Source organism: Lepisosteus oculatus, chromosome 26 (genome assembly GCF_040954835.1).
Source record: "Lepisosteus oculatus isolate fLepOcu1 chromosome 26, fLepOcu1.hap2, whole genome shotgun sequence".
NCBI classification, from domain to species: Eukaryota; Metazoa; Chordata; class Actinopteri; order Semionotiformes; family Lepisosteidae; genus Lepisosteus; species Lepisosteus oculatus.
In genome coordinates, this window is record NC_090721.1 from 9,511,775 (window position 1) to 9,525,733 (window position 13,959).

Consider the following 13,959-nt stretch of genomic DNA (forward strand, 5'->3'; position numbering starts at 1 on the left):
CTTTCCTCGCCAGGTCATCAAATATACTAATACTTTTCTATGCATAAACCACTCATTGGCTCCCTGCCTCAGCAGAAAACACAATGCACCATGAGGTTTGTATTTGGAGCACTTGGAAGTTTTTTGGAGGGCTGGTAAGTAAAATAATATTCAAGAATTACCTTTGAAAGAAGAAGATTGGGAGCTCGGAGCAGTTACAGTAGAGCGTTGGGTGACTGACGTGACTGGCACAGAGTGAAGGACAGACTGTGGGGGGGGGCTGGAGGTGGGGTGCCCTGCGGCCTGATCCAAGGGTGGGCGCCCCACTCCTGCCCGGAGGGATGGGGACGAGAGGGGGACGAGGGGGAAAGAGGAAGGGAAGGAGGCAGAGGGCTCAGCCGGGCCCTGCATAAAGTCACTAAAATCGTCGTCGTCTTCGGGGAAGGCAGAAGGGAGGGAGAGGGAAGAGACAGAAGAGTGGGATGGCGATGATTCTGCAAAAATGAAGAAATCATGATAATGGCACCACACACACATATATACACATACAACTACAATGAGAATAGAAAATAAGTGACAATTAAGTACCTTTCTACTGTCTTAAAAGTGAAGCAAAGTAAAAAGAAAAACCGGCACACGGTAAACTGATCTGTGAAAGACCTGAAGAGGCAGATCTTGACTACTATGCATTTACCGTGCAAACCACTCCAGCAAGTGTTTAAAAAAAAGCAAAACGGCCGGAATACGAGACAAGAAGAGGGGTAAAATTAATCCAGTCAGCGGAAACCACAGAAAATAAGGAGAGGCGACGTGTGGGAATCACACTTGGCATCCAGAAGAGCAACCTGGAGATTTGCTGGTGGATAAAATTCCCATTAATAACCTCAAGTTCTATAAATGCCGGCACTTTTAAAATAGGTTTCTGAAGGATCTAGGTGCATACGAGATAAATGCACTCTATCCAATTAATCCCAAGTTTGCAACACCTCATCAGAAGACAGACAGCACTGGGTCGATCGCCAAGACCTACTCCACATTCAGCCATGTAACAGTAAAGGTGAGTTTGTTTATTTCAAGGAGCTGGCGTGTAGAAAACGGATATTGTAAGGTACCTGGCTTCTTGGGGTGTGAGGAAGGCGTGGGGTGCATCTTGGCATCCCGGCTGAAGCCGTCTAGGTTCCCCTTAATGGCTTCCAGTGCATCGTCCCTGCTTTTCTCTCCCATCTGCACAAAAGGACAACAGGCCACGCTGTGGTGATCTCACCGTGACTGCGAGGTGACCGCTGCGAACGGACGGGGTGCCCTGTGGGGCACCTGGCGCGCACCATACCTTGGGCTTGACGCTGCTCAGCAGGCGCAGCTTCTGCTTCTGCTCCTCAAACTGCCTCCGTTTCCTGTCCTCCTCCAGCATCTTCTGCTGCTGCTCCAGGCGCTTCCTGCAGGGAAGTGGGGCGCTTATGCTAGGATGTACCTGACTGCCTTCACAGCAGAGACAGCCAACCCCGACTCATATTAATTAATTAATTTACTGTCTAATGAATATGCAAACACTATCGAGCTGCAACGAGAAAAATCACTGTCCTAGAAAAAGATCAGAGAAGATGAATGTTTGCTTCCTGCACCATACAGAACGTCATACAGAGACAGGAGCATATCACACGCAGAAATTAGAAAAAGATACATTAAAGATGGACAAAAGATGGACATTTTTATGTTAAGAGCAATCAGTCTCTGCTGCAAGCTACCCAGCCGGTTTGATGCCAATACTAAACTCAGCAGAGGTGATTCTAATGTTTAATTGAAATATGGGGGGAAAAAGGCAGAAGAGAAAGGTTTGCTTACTGGTGCTCTTCTGCGATCTGCTTCTGCATGTCTGCAGTGTACTGGGGTCCCGGCCCTCTCATGCCCATGAACTGCGGCTGCGCCATGAACTGCATCCCGGGCGGCTGCATGGGTCCCATGGCCATGCCACCCTGCCACAACAACCACCACAGCCGTGTTACTGCCACAGCTCCCGCAGGGGTGCACAGCTTCCTCACGAGAGGCCACAGAGCACGGGGAGACTCTGTGGTAGAGCCTCTTCTTAATTCAGTGGGAACTCTACACAGCATTTATGTTCAGGACTCCCGGAGGCTACTTCTCTCCACCTGTGCTGAGGACGGTAGGTTAAGGATCACACAGAGAAAAGCACAAACCTGAATGGGCATGGATCCAGGAGGCAACTGTGCCCCGAAATTCATTCCCATCATGCCCTGCATGTTGGGCTGCATGACTTGTACCATGGGGAACCCCTGTTGCTGCTGAGGCTGCATGGGCACCATACCTGAAACACCAAAAGGATTTTGTTTTAAATGACACCTGACAAATAACACCCAATATCCCACCCCAGAAATTAATTTTAAAACACATTAAAGGTGTTTAATCTGCCAAGTAAAGAGCAGGGTTGGTCCAGCTTGTTCCCTTTGGAGCTACAATCCAGCAACTCTTATAGGTCACCCTTAATTGATCAGTTTATAAGCATTTGGGACAATTTCGTTTTGACATCTTACACTCACGATCTGTTCTGTCAATTAGTTAAGAGATCTGGAAGGAAGATACCAGCCCACCTGTGGGACTCAAGGTGCACAGCTAGACATTTCTGATTTAAAAAATTAATTTTCTTATTGCAATGATCACGCAAATGTCTGACAAGGTCACCTGATCCTACCCCTGTCGTTTGCGGACTCTGAGCATGCACAACACCACTCCCAAGACAACAGATAACTCTGCCTTACTGTAGGACCAGGTCCACTACAAGGGCTAGTTTCAGACGAGGGTCACATCACTTCTGTAACTCACTCAGTGCACTGAACCCAGTTACAAAAACACCTTTACAAATCGCAGATTTAAAAGCACCCTATTAGACATGCTGGACTATGGCTCCCTTGTATAATTGACAAAAGAAGAACAATGTTTTCATTTCATACTGATGTGTTGTGAATCTACCCTCTTTTTTTGCAATCAATCTTCCAATTAGATCAAACTCCAAAATAAAGTTGCAGTTTTAAGGAAAGAAGGCCTTGTGCACGCCACTCTGAAAACTCAGTCTGGGAGATGCTGTGACTGTTCCATAAGGCTCAGATTACAATATTTAACTGAGGGAGGAAAAAAAGGCAGCAAAAGCAAAATGCACAGCCTGCTCGAGGATCCCTTGATTCCCTCTAATTATCTCAGCACTAACAAGACAAGAGCATCAGTGCAGCACAGGGTTTTAATTAGTGCCTAAAAATTCAGCTCTGTAAATGGCTGTAAGAGGTGGCTTGTACAATGAGTGAGCATGTTCCCTTTCCTTTACTCTAAACTGACTTTCTGCAATCCCACGGTCGGACAGTCTCAGGTGGAAAACAGCAAGTGCTTTCAGGGCCCATGGACTTTATTTCTCCAATGTCTGTTCTCATATTTCACATGCCTTTTCACGTCATCAACACCTCTGCTCATGTTTCAATCCAGGGAGCCAAAATCATGGTCCTGGAGGGCTGATGTGACTACAGGATTTCAGCCCAAGCGAGCTTGTAACGACATGAGTCAGCTCTATACTGGCTTCAAATATCGCCATATCAACCTGCAATTCAAAATTAGCATCCCACTGAAGCTAAGCAGGTGTGAGCCTGGTCAGTACCAGGATAGGAGACCTCCTGGGAAAAAACTAAGGTTGCTGCTGGAAGAGGTGTTAGTGGGGCCAGCAGGGGGCGCTCACCCTGCGGCCTGTGTGGGTCCTAATGCCCCAGTATAGTGACGGGGACACTATACTGTAAAAAGGCGCCATCCTTCGGATGAGACATGAAGTCCTGACTCTCTGTAGTCATTAAAAATCCCAGGGCGTTTCTCGAAAAGAGTAAGGGTGTCCTGGCCACATTTCCCCACGGACTTTACCAGTCATGGCCTCCTAATAATCCCCATCTCTGAACTGGCTACATCTCTCTGTTCTCCTCCCCACTGAGAGCTGGTGTGTGGCGAGTGTACTGGCGCACTCTGGCTGGGGGATACAAGCAGAAACTACATGGAAGTGCATTTAAAACCGAGAACAGGAGAAACGGTTTACCCAAAGGACTGGAAACGGAAGAGCGCGGAGCAAGCTATCCAGCCGTGTTGTTGAAGCCGATGCCTTGGCTAATTTCAGGAAATGGCTGGATAAGATCTTTAGCTCAGTCGGCTACTACCCAGCTAGATGGGCCCAAAGGTTTTGTCTCCTTTTCTAATGGGGCTGCTCCCCTGACAGATTGTGATTTAATCTGAGAGGCTCCTGTGTGAACAAGTGCAACATCCTCAGCCTCTGATTGCAGGAACAGGTGGTTTAAAAGGGAAAGAAATGGCACAAAAAATAAGCACAATTGTCTCAGTACTGCACGGCAAATCTTTAGGAAAGTTAAAGTACATATTTAATGTAAATATTTTGGTGCTGCTGGTTTTCTGTGGTAACCAGCATAAAAAAGCTTTGACTAGCTTGTTAAGAATGGCATATTCTTCCTAATTCGCAGTTAACGCTCCTGATTGATGTTAGAGCTGTTCACTTGGTCTGATCCATGGCAAGAAATGAGAACAGCTGGTCATTAAACACCAATATTCATCAAAGAAAATCCTGAACTTCCACATTGATTGCTTTGGAGTTAAGGGCAACATTAAAATATGAATGTGTCACTCTAATAATTGAGATGAATTGTTGTGTACCTTATCATTTTATGTAGATTTATTGCACCGTTGTTTAAAAACGACATGGAGGTATTGTTTATAGTCTTGATCAGGCAGCAGGTTAATTGCCTTAAATCTCCCCCTTCTCTTTAGATTAAAATAAAAGCTAGCTTAATTAAAACTTAAATGAGGTAAGAGCATGGAGCTGGGTCAGTATGTAAACTGCAGAGGTATAAGCAGAGGTTAATTCCACATTGAAAAAAGCAGAGAAAAATAGTCTCAGTTTTTCTGCTGTGGAGCTCTCTTCATCGAATTAAGCTTAATAAATAATTATTAAAGACAAAATCTAGAGCAACATCACAGAAAATTCTTCATGTTACATATTGTGATGTTCACAATAAATTCTCTAAATCAACAGATTCAGAGTATTTCCAAGACAATAAATCTCCAACTGTTGGAGCTGGAGTCCGACTCCGTCTGGACAGCTCCTGGAGCTACGCGCAGGGGAAAGTAATTTCCCTTGGAATAACCGCTTATCCCTTCAGTAAGCACACACATTCGAGATACGGCTCTGCGAGAGACGTCACATGGCGCTCGCTGGTTCAGAGGCCTATTCAGGAAGAAGAATGTTCACTCAATTTCTTTTGAAAGGTTGGACTGGCACTACAAGGCCCAAGATGATTACTAGGATAAAGTTAAGATTAATTACGATGATAAGGTCTGGATGGAGGTGTACAGCACCAGAACAATCTGGAGAAGGTTAGGTCGTTCTGGGTAATGCTGAAGTGCCACCACCTGCCTATTAAAACAGGTAATGGCACACATTCCTACTTCCTTTCATGCACATTCACAACACTCCCTCCTCAGTAAATAAATTAACCTTTTACTTTCACAGGGTAATTCACAATCTTCATGGTATCCTGGGCAGCACGGTGGCACAGTTGTTAGCATTGCTGCTGTGCAGCACTCAGGCTCTGGGTTCAATTCCAGACCTGGGGTGCTATCTGCTATAGGGGTATGTGCTCCCAATGTCCCCCTGGATTTGCTCAGTGTGCTAGTTTTCTCCCACAGTCCTAGGGCTTACTGGAAGGATAATTGGCTTCTGGGACAACAGATCCTAGTGGGAGTATGTGCATGCCTGTGGCTGTCTGCCCTGTGATGGACTGGTGTCCCGTCCAGGGGGTATCCTGCCTTGCTCCCGTTGCTTGCTGGGATAGGCCCTGGCTCCCCTGCAGCTGGACGAAGTGGTCAGAAAATAGATGGATGCATCATGGCATCCTAGCAGTAAAATGTCCTTCGGTGGTCTAAAACTGTAGTATAAACCAGAGATAATTCACACAGGTGAAAATGATTTTTTTTTTTTTATCGTGAGCCAAAATCTCACCCTGAGTGCCCTGAGAGCGAACTGTAGTTAAAGCATCCTCTCAGCACCAACGCAAAGACCCGTCCTGCCCGGTTCATGCGGTCGGCGTGCCTTCACAGCTCCTGCAAACCGCCATCAGAATAACTCCGGCTGCCAGTCTGCACAGAGCTCTCCCTCAGGAGAAGCCTGCCTTCATGCATCAATGGCACTTTATTCCTGCAAGCCTCTAACAAGAGCATGAGCTCAGATATGCAGTGACGGAGCACAATAATGTGCCTACAGGAAGAATCCACAGCCTAACCAAAATAAACAGATAAACTGAAAAAACAACAACTCTGAAAGCAAAGTTTTGAATGCTTGAATGCCTCTTTACCATGTAAACCCTATTTGGTTTAATAGGCACGGATGAGACCCCAGGCTTTGTTACTACTGCTACCTATATAAAAAAAAGAAATGGCATGAAATTTGGCAATGCTGCTAATTTATGTCACTGCTAAACTGTTGCTACCAGGAATGTAAACTCACCTTGCTGAGGCCCGAGTCCTCCACCGACAGGATACATGAAGCTGGAAAACACAAGGAAACAAAACATTAGCATAATTACTCCCAGAGGTGCCACACACCGTTTTATTAACGAACACCTTTCCCTGCCAGCGTCGGGGGCCACACAGCAGCAAGCCCCACGATCAATACCCCAAGACTCACACGAGTCCCCCCGCTTGCTCTTCCTCTGCCAATAAATAAATGATGCAGTGTGCCAAGTGTTCACATAGGAAGGAGCATCCTTCCTGAATTTAAACAGGAAAACCATGAAAAAAACTAAGATTCACTCTCTAAGAAATATTCAGGGTTACTCACCGGAGCCAGCTAAAGAATAGGCTGGTGTGATAAATGAAGAAAAAAATAACTGTATGCACTGAAAATGACAAATACACTAACCCCACACAGCCCCAAACATTTAAAACATTCGCTTTGCATTACATCTGCTTCTCTGCATAAATGAAATTGTGTTTTCCCTAGCGTTTCTCCTTCAGTACTCAGTTTTTAAGGGAGGGCGATATTGCACTCGGAGCAAGCATCTGATATGCTGCAGCAACAGCATTTTCTCACTAAAATTTTGATCATTTATTGATCAAATACACATGACAAATTAAATTCCAATCAAATTCAACATACTGCCAGGGGCCCACTACTGTATCATAGCCAAAGAACCGCCTGAAAAAATACCAAGAACAGCAAAAGTCTTCCTATCTTGGAATCCACATTATGACTGCTCCATTTTATTTTATACTGTTTTGCTTTGGTCAAACTAGTCTCCCCGAGGAAAGGGCTGCTGCTTGGGTAGAACGAGAGACTGAGAGCTGTGAGAAAAAAGATCTGCAGATCAGAGAGGCAGGAGAGCTCCTCTTGGTCTTCTGCATTGGCCTGGCCCCCTCCATTCAAACAGCATTAATCATCCAGGCATCTGTAGCGCCAGTGACTCAGCACTGCTCTGCTGCCTGAAGCCTGGCTGACACACAGCGTCCTCATGGCTTGGGACACAGCTGATGCAGGGACAAGCAATGACTGAGCAGTTGCAAGGGAGGGCTCTCAGAGGGTTCAGAAAACCTCCCAATCTCTTTTATGTGACCAAATGATGTAGGTGCAGCGAAGGAAGCAGTGTACAGAAAGCTCCAGGGTTAAAAGCAAAAAACTGCAGACTTTGAAAACCAGGTTAACACGGCATATGATATATTAAAAAAAACAAAAGTAAGATAGCAGGTCATCAGATTTGAACATTTAAACACTCAAAAATGTCCCTGTAGTGAGTATGATCTCAGAGGATCAAGCTTAGTGCAATGCCTGCTCATAAAATAATGGCAATATAGCCCATCTACATTGTATGGGTGACAGGGCCTACTCCTGTTATGCCCCCCAAGCTCTGGAACTCTCTCCCCAAGGATATCAGAGAGTCACCTTCTCTAAACTCCTTCAAATCCAGACTCAAAACCTTCTTCTTTAGAAGAGCCTTTACTGAACTGGTTCCATTCTTTACCCCTCTGCTTCTACTTTACTTAGTACCACCATCCACGGTCTCCTCTGTGTATTGTAATTGTGTTTTATCTTGTGTATTCTTTTTTTTAATGGTGTTGTCATTCTGGAAAGCGCTTTGAGAAGCCACCTTTAAAGGCACTATATAAAATAAAGTTTATTATTATAATATAGCGAAGGACACTAGGAAAGAGATTTGGATATGGGCAACCCAGAAAAACAAATCATAAAACCACCTTGTCTCTAGCAAGAGCTTTAAACCGAAATCTCCACTAAGACTCCAAAACCCTTCCATATAATACTGCATCTGTCAAAATGCTGTATGAGGAATAAACAACTGAAACTTCCCTCACAGTGAAGCCAGCCTGTGATTACATTGAACCAAACTCACAAGACAACAAAAGCATACACAAAATATTTCCTGGCCTCAAGGAGGAATTAAGCCTAATCTGTTAATGGCTCTACTGCCTGTGCCTTTGGGAATGAGCCGAGCTCTTTCGGTCTCTGACCCTTATTTTAACTGTCCCCCAATGGCCAAGTAAAAATAAATCAACAGTTTCAGAAGCAAATCTCTTAGCACAATGTAACATAATAGTCTTTTTTGTCCTTGGACTTGGAGCCGTCCCAGCTCAGTGCTTTGCCGTGAATGTTATGGTTTTTAATGCTTATGGGGTTTATAACTGTAGCATTAGCTGGGACTCACAGATTGTAAACAACACCCCTAGCAAACATCTCTGCACATACAGTGATCCAGCTACAAAATCCAAAAATGCATACAGATAAGAGGCTGTATCTCACACAGAAATAAAAATGCATATATCCAAGTCTAAAAATTAAACCTGACTTTTCTGTGTAATATTAAAAACACTTCTCTCATAACAGTATAAGAATTTATTTTCTATGTTAACTGAAGCCTCATTGGAGTACAGCTCCTCTCTGTTGTGGACATTTTTACTACTCGCTGTCTCAGAAAGGCTGGAAGCATGGTTAAGGATACCAGTCACGCTGATTTTTCACGTTTCTCCCCCCTTCCCTCTGGTAAGGAGCATAAAGGAACAAACTTCCAGAATCAGAGAGAGTTTCTTCAGATTACTGAACTCTACCCCTACCACTGGCTCACACTGATGGGGTTTTTTACGTTGTATGTTATTTAATTTGTTGTTGCTGCTGCTGCTCTGTGTTTATGTTTTTGGTGATTCCTTTAATGTCTTTATATTGAAGCATATGAAAATATGAAAAGCATTTCATTGCACTTGTGCACATGACAAATAAACTGAACTGTCTCAGTCCTAGTCAAAGCACTAGGGCTGTGTCTTGATCAGGATGTTTAAAGGCACTCCACAGTACCTTAATTAAAAAGCAGTTTAATTCCAGCTAGCCTATGTTCTGTCTAAACCAAACTGCATCTCTTGTAATGAAAGCTCCTTTCTGAAAAAAAGATGAGCAAAGACACATGCATCCTATTCAAAAAACACAACACACAAAGCCCTGAGCATTAAACATTCACAGGGTTCTGCCATCTCTTTCGAGAAGAGCTTCAATTATTGATGATGCCTGTAAAAGAATCACCTTCAGTGGAAATGTTATGTGCACATCACAGATTGAAAGACCCTTAGGTGCTGTAAAACCTGTGGGTAGCATATTATGCACAGAGCAAGATCTGATGTTTGAAAAGTTTTTGAATGTCATACTAAAGTGTGATGTGATTTAACAAACACTTAAGGATGCAAAGATACTCTCAGTTTTAAATGTGGGATGCAGGTAAACTATGCAACATTAACAAGTTTCTTAAGCAGTTGAAAAGCAGTTTTTAAAGCTAGGGTTCCAATGCATCAAAGAACTGTTCCTCCTAAGTCTATGCTCGAACATACTGTACAACACAATGTTTTAACAGTTTTTACTTTGCTCAAGTCCAACCAAAACTGAGAAATGTTACAGGTGGCTGAAAAACCACCAGGTAACTTGACCATTTCTGGCATAAAACATCATGACTGTCAGACACCATGCCACATTTTTTACATGATACTAACCCAGTCTTATATATATATAGACTGAGATCTATTCCTTTCAAAGTCAGCTTATAAATGCATTACACTGTCGGCAAAGACCCTATAAAAACATCAGAGCTGCATTCTCAACTTCAGACTCCCAGTGCAAGACTATCAACAGCAGCACAGCATATGAGCCTCAAACTCCTGTTGACAGCTCATGGCTTATTTAAAAACAAGCTAAAAACATGCAGGCCAAAATTCTTGACAGTATTCCTAGCACATCCTCATCCTGCGGAGAACACATTCGGCAAACAAGCCCCAGAGGGAAAGCAATGTGCATGTCCTGTGGTTTGACAGGAAAATAACTCCTTCTTATATAAGCCAGTAGCCGCTACAGTATATCCATATACAGTATGCAGTTTACTCTATAAGTCTAAATCAATTTACATAATACAGATCTCCAGATTATAATCCATACCAAACAACACCTAAAATGGATCTATAAAACTGAAGTGTTTATCGGCTACTCCATCTAACGTATTAGGTTAGGTACCTAAAACGCTCAAATTCAACCTGAGGTTAAATAGAAAAAAAATTATCCAGGAATGGACACCCTCCATGCGTGTATTATTATGCACTACGTTTTTAATACAGAAAACTATGTTTAAATCATTGGCTTTACAGTGGGATAAAAATTGTTCGATATGTCCAGACAGACACGAGGTGCTGAATGATCAAGTAGGCTCACGCACAGTAGAGCCCGCTGCTCTTAGTAAGGAATGAATCCCACAACGATAACCCTTTCATATCAACATTTGGAAGAACATAAACAACTGTTAAACTGGATCATACATATCCAGTGTTTTACAGCTTCTACCAGTAAAATACAGACTTTACAAGCTCAAGTACATTCTGCTTAAAACTCCAGTCATTCACTGCCACAGTTTAACATTGCAGCAGCAGTAAATGTGGATATGTAATTGGAATGATTCACATCCAAACCTACAGCAGGCTGAAAAAAGCACAAGCTCAAACTGACCATTATATCAGTCACACTACATCAGCAATAGCAGGAGTTCACAACGTTTTATGACGCAGAATAACGATGAAAGGCAAGACATCTAGTTGTGCAAGATGCAGAAGATCCATATAGTATCCCTCAGACTAGTCTCTACAAGTAGTCAACGTAGAAAGCACTGCTTGAATTCTAACAAGGGCTAATTCTCCTCGTCATTTGACACTTATTGTACTAAGACACAAACAGCTACTTATGAGACAAATGGCTATAAGATGAGATGAGCATACAACGCTTTCTGTAACAGTTGCCTTATTCTTAAATAAATTGGAGAGATTCAATAGAAGGGCTTTTAAGATGCACCGGGAATAACCTAAATTTAATTCCTCAAATTTGCATCTTCAGACTTTTAGGACACGTAGTAAAACACCAGGACTGGCAACTGTTCTGCAAGTGCTTGTTGTTTGGCTTCAGCAGTGGCCTTGCTCTACAGGTGGCCTGTGCACATCGGCCTCTACAGCAGCACACTGCAGACTCCCTGGGAAGGCGGAGCGTCGATCGCTCCATTACGAAGCCGCTCGGCCGTTTCCCGGATTCCTGCAGAGGGCAAACATCGTGAAAGGCACATTCTTTGACTGTGGGGGGGGTGCCAAGTTTGGATGACAGAGCAGATTAACTTAAAGCACGGCACGCAGAACATCCTAGAAAATATCGCAAACTGACCTTGCGCTACAGTATTGAAATTACCAGCTCGGGAGACCATCATCTGCTAGGCATGCATTATTTAAACTTGCTCAGCAGGGCCAATACATAGCTGATGAAAAAATCATGAACGCTTCTGTGCTCTGACTACAGTATGAACTAGACCCACACATCATAATATTTGAAACGATTAACAACTGAGGTATCTGATGGGATAAAATTCTTTATTTGCTACAGAGGAAATCCTGTGCTTTTCAGATGTTGCAAAGCAGTTTGATGTTTTTTTCCTCCATTTTTAGTTTAGAACTCTTATTTGATCACTTATTTTAAATGTAATCTGTACTATGTACTAAGTACTTTATGTTTCCAAGCAAGAGTGAAGTCTCAGAACAGCAGGCATATCATGGCCTGTAATGCTAACACAACAACAACGGCAGCTTTCACCATTTATCAAGGAGGGCTGTCAGAGTGCCTGTCTCTGCATTTACTATCTATTTGCCTTCTTCTCTGCAGGTAAACTGCTATTCTTCCTGGGAAATATAAACTGCCTCCAGTCTCATTGAGGCCACTCAAAAACTCTTATTCATAGTGTTCAATAAACAACATGAAGGCAGAGATCAAGATGATTTTTTCACAAGCCACACTTGAAATCCATTCATGCATTGTTTCACATAAATATACCGTAGACACATCTGCACCACCTGTCACCACAGGCCTATCTGTGCATTTAAAAAAAATACAAAATTCTGTATTGCAATTTTGGCTAAATACAATATCCTTTATTGTTTCTGGAAACAAGGGATATAAACAGGATATACTTATCTACTGCCAACTATTTCCTAACTAAACAGTATTTTTATGGGACTGTATAACAAATACAGCGACCATAACTGTGCAGGAATGCGTTAAATGTAATATTAGGTAAATGTAATAACCTTTATCGTTGAATAAAACAAGCAGAAATAATTTTGACAAGTTTCTTTCTGGCCTGTTTTGCTCCATAATGTTTTCATATACCACCTCCTATACATCTGTCAGTGGTGGCCCCTTAACTGTGCATTTCCACATGAAAACTGAAGGCATAAAGGACGGATTTCTAAGAAGACAATCGAGGCGTTGCCACATCTAGCTGAGCAAAAATGCCTCCCAAGAGCTGTATCAAGAGCTGTCTAAATCAGTTTCATACACCAGAAACAAACAAGTTCAACAGCTGTTACAGGTCATCCAGATTAATATTAGAGATAGACTTATCAATTCAATTCAAGGTGCTTTATTAGCATGGCACAATAAGTGTTGCCAAAGCAAATAAAAATTACAAAAAAATAAAAGTAAAATAAAATCTACAGACATTTACAACAGAGGCATATCATAAAATATTTACATATACTGTAAACATCCATCTCTTCTATCTCTCACAGAGAGCTGAAGCCTCCTAAAAACAAAAGCAAAGGTTCAATGAATATTCGGAAGTAATACGGCTACGTAACTTCTGTACCATTTTTAGTGCATCTTATCGTGTCGCCCAATCACGGGGTGCGTGATCTACTGAGAATGCCTGATACTGATGACCTCATCTGCAGTACCTGCCACCAAGCAAATACGTCCATTACAGAAAAACAATCACATACACGGTGAAATAACTCCTGATAGTCTGTGCCGACTGAAGAGGGAGAAGTGACAACGGACTACAAATACCATGCACATCACTGTGCCATCTCCCCGCACTGTTTACACGAAATTACAAAAACACGCATGAGACAAACAAACCACACATCCATTTCATACGAGTCGAAAACGACCGTGTTTATTTCAGTCGCCAAACAGTGACTTGTGTATATACCCAGGTATTTCTAATAAACCGTATTTAAATTCAGAGCCAGCTGCTGACACCAAATTAACGAAACTCTCATACAACGTAACAGTTGGGCTAAAGCATTCCACTTACGTTTTACCTCACATTCAAACAAAAAGAAATAAGCCGAAAACATTCCGGAATTCGAGTTAAAACTACATTTTTACACTTTAATAATTAATTCAGCCAGCTCATTCAGTCCTGCGTTTCACTAGCGTTACAACACCATACGACGGGCGACAACAGACCACGCCCTGCTCTCGCTTTCAAATAAGACAAACCCGGACACTTTCAGAAACCAAAAACGTTTCTACCGGAGACATACAACGCAGAGAAGTAGATAATTTACTGGGAAAAG

General features: G+C 42.8%; 1 protein-coding gene across 10 annotated transcripts in view; it reads right to left on the reverse strand.

Annotated features, from left to right (window-relative positions):
- Positions 1–13,959, reverse strand: part of synrg (synergin, gamma) — a 51,996-nt gene that overhangs the window by 37,871 nt on the left and 166 nt on the right. For 7 of the 10 annotated variants that reach the window (XM_015367591.2, XM_015367594.2, XM_015367590.2 and 4 more), the window contains exons 2-7: positions 6,536–6,576; positions 2,175–2,302; positions 1,822–1,952; positions 1,310–1,415; positions 1,092–1,203; positions 162–473 (exon numbers count right to left, since the gene is read on the reverse strand). In XM_015367591.2, coding sequence (XP_015223077.2) covers positions 162–473; positions 1,092–1,203; positions 1,310–1,415; positions 1,822–1,952; positions 2,175–2,302; positions 6,536–6,576 — 830 coding nt within the window. The remainder of the gene's footprint in view (positions 1–161; positions 474–1,091; positions 1,204–1,309; positions 1,416–1,821; positions 1,953–2,174; positions 2,303–6,535; positions 6,577–13,959) is intronic. The other 3 variants (XM_015367598.2, XM_015367599.2, XM_006641080.3) reach the window with 1 other exon arrangement.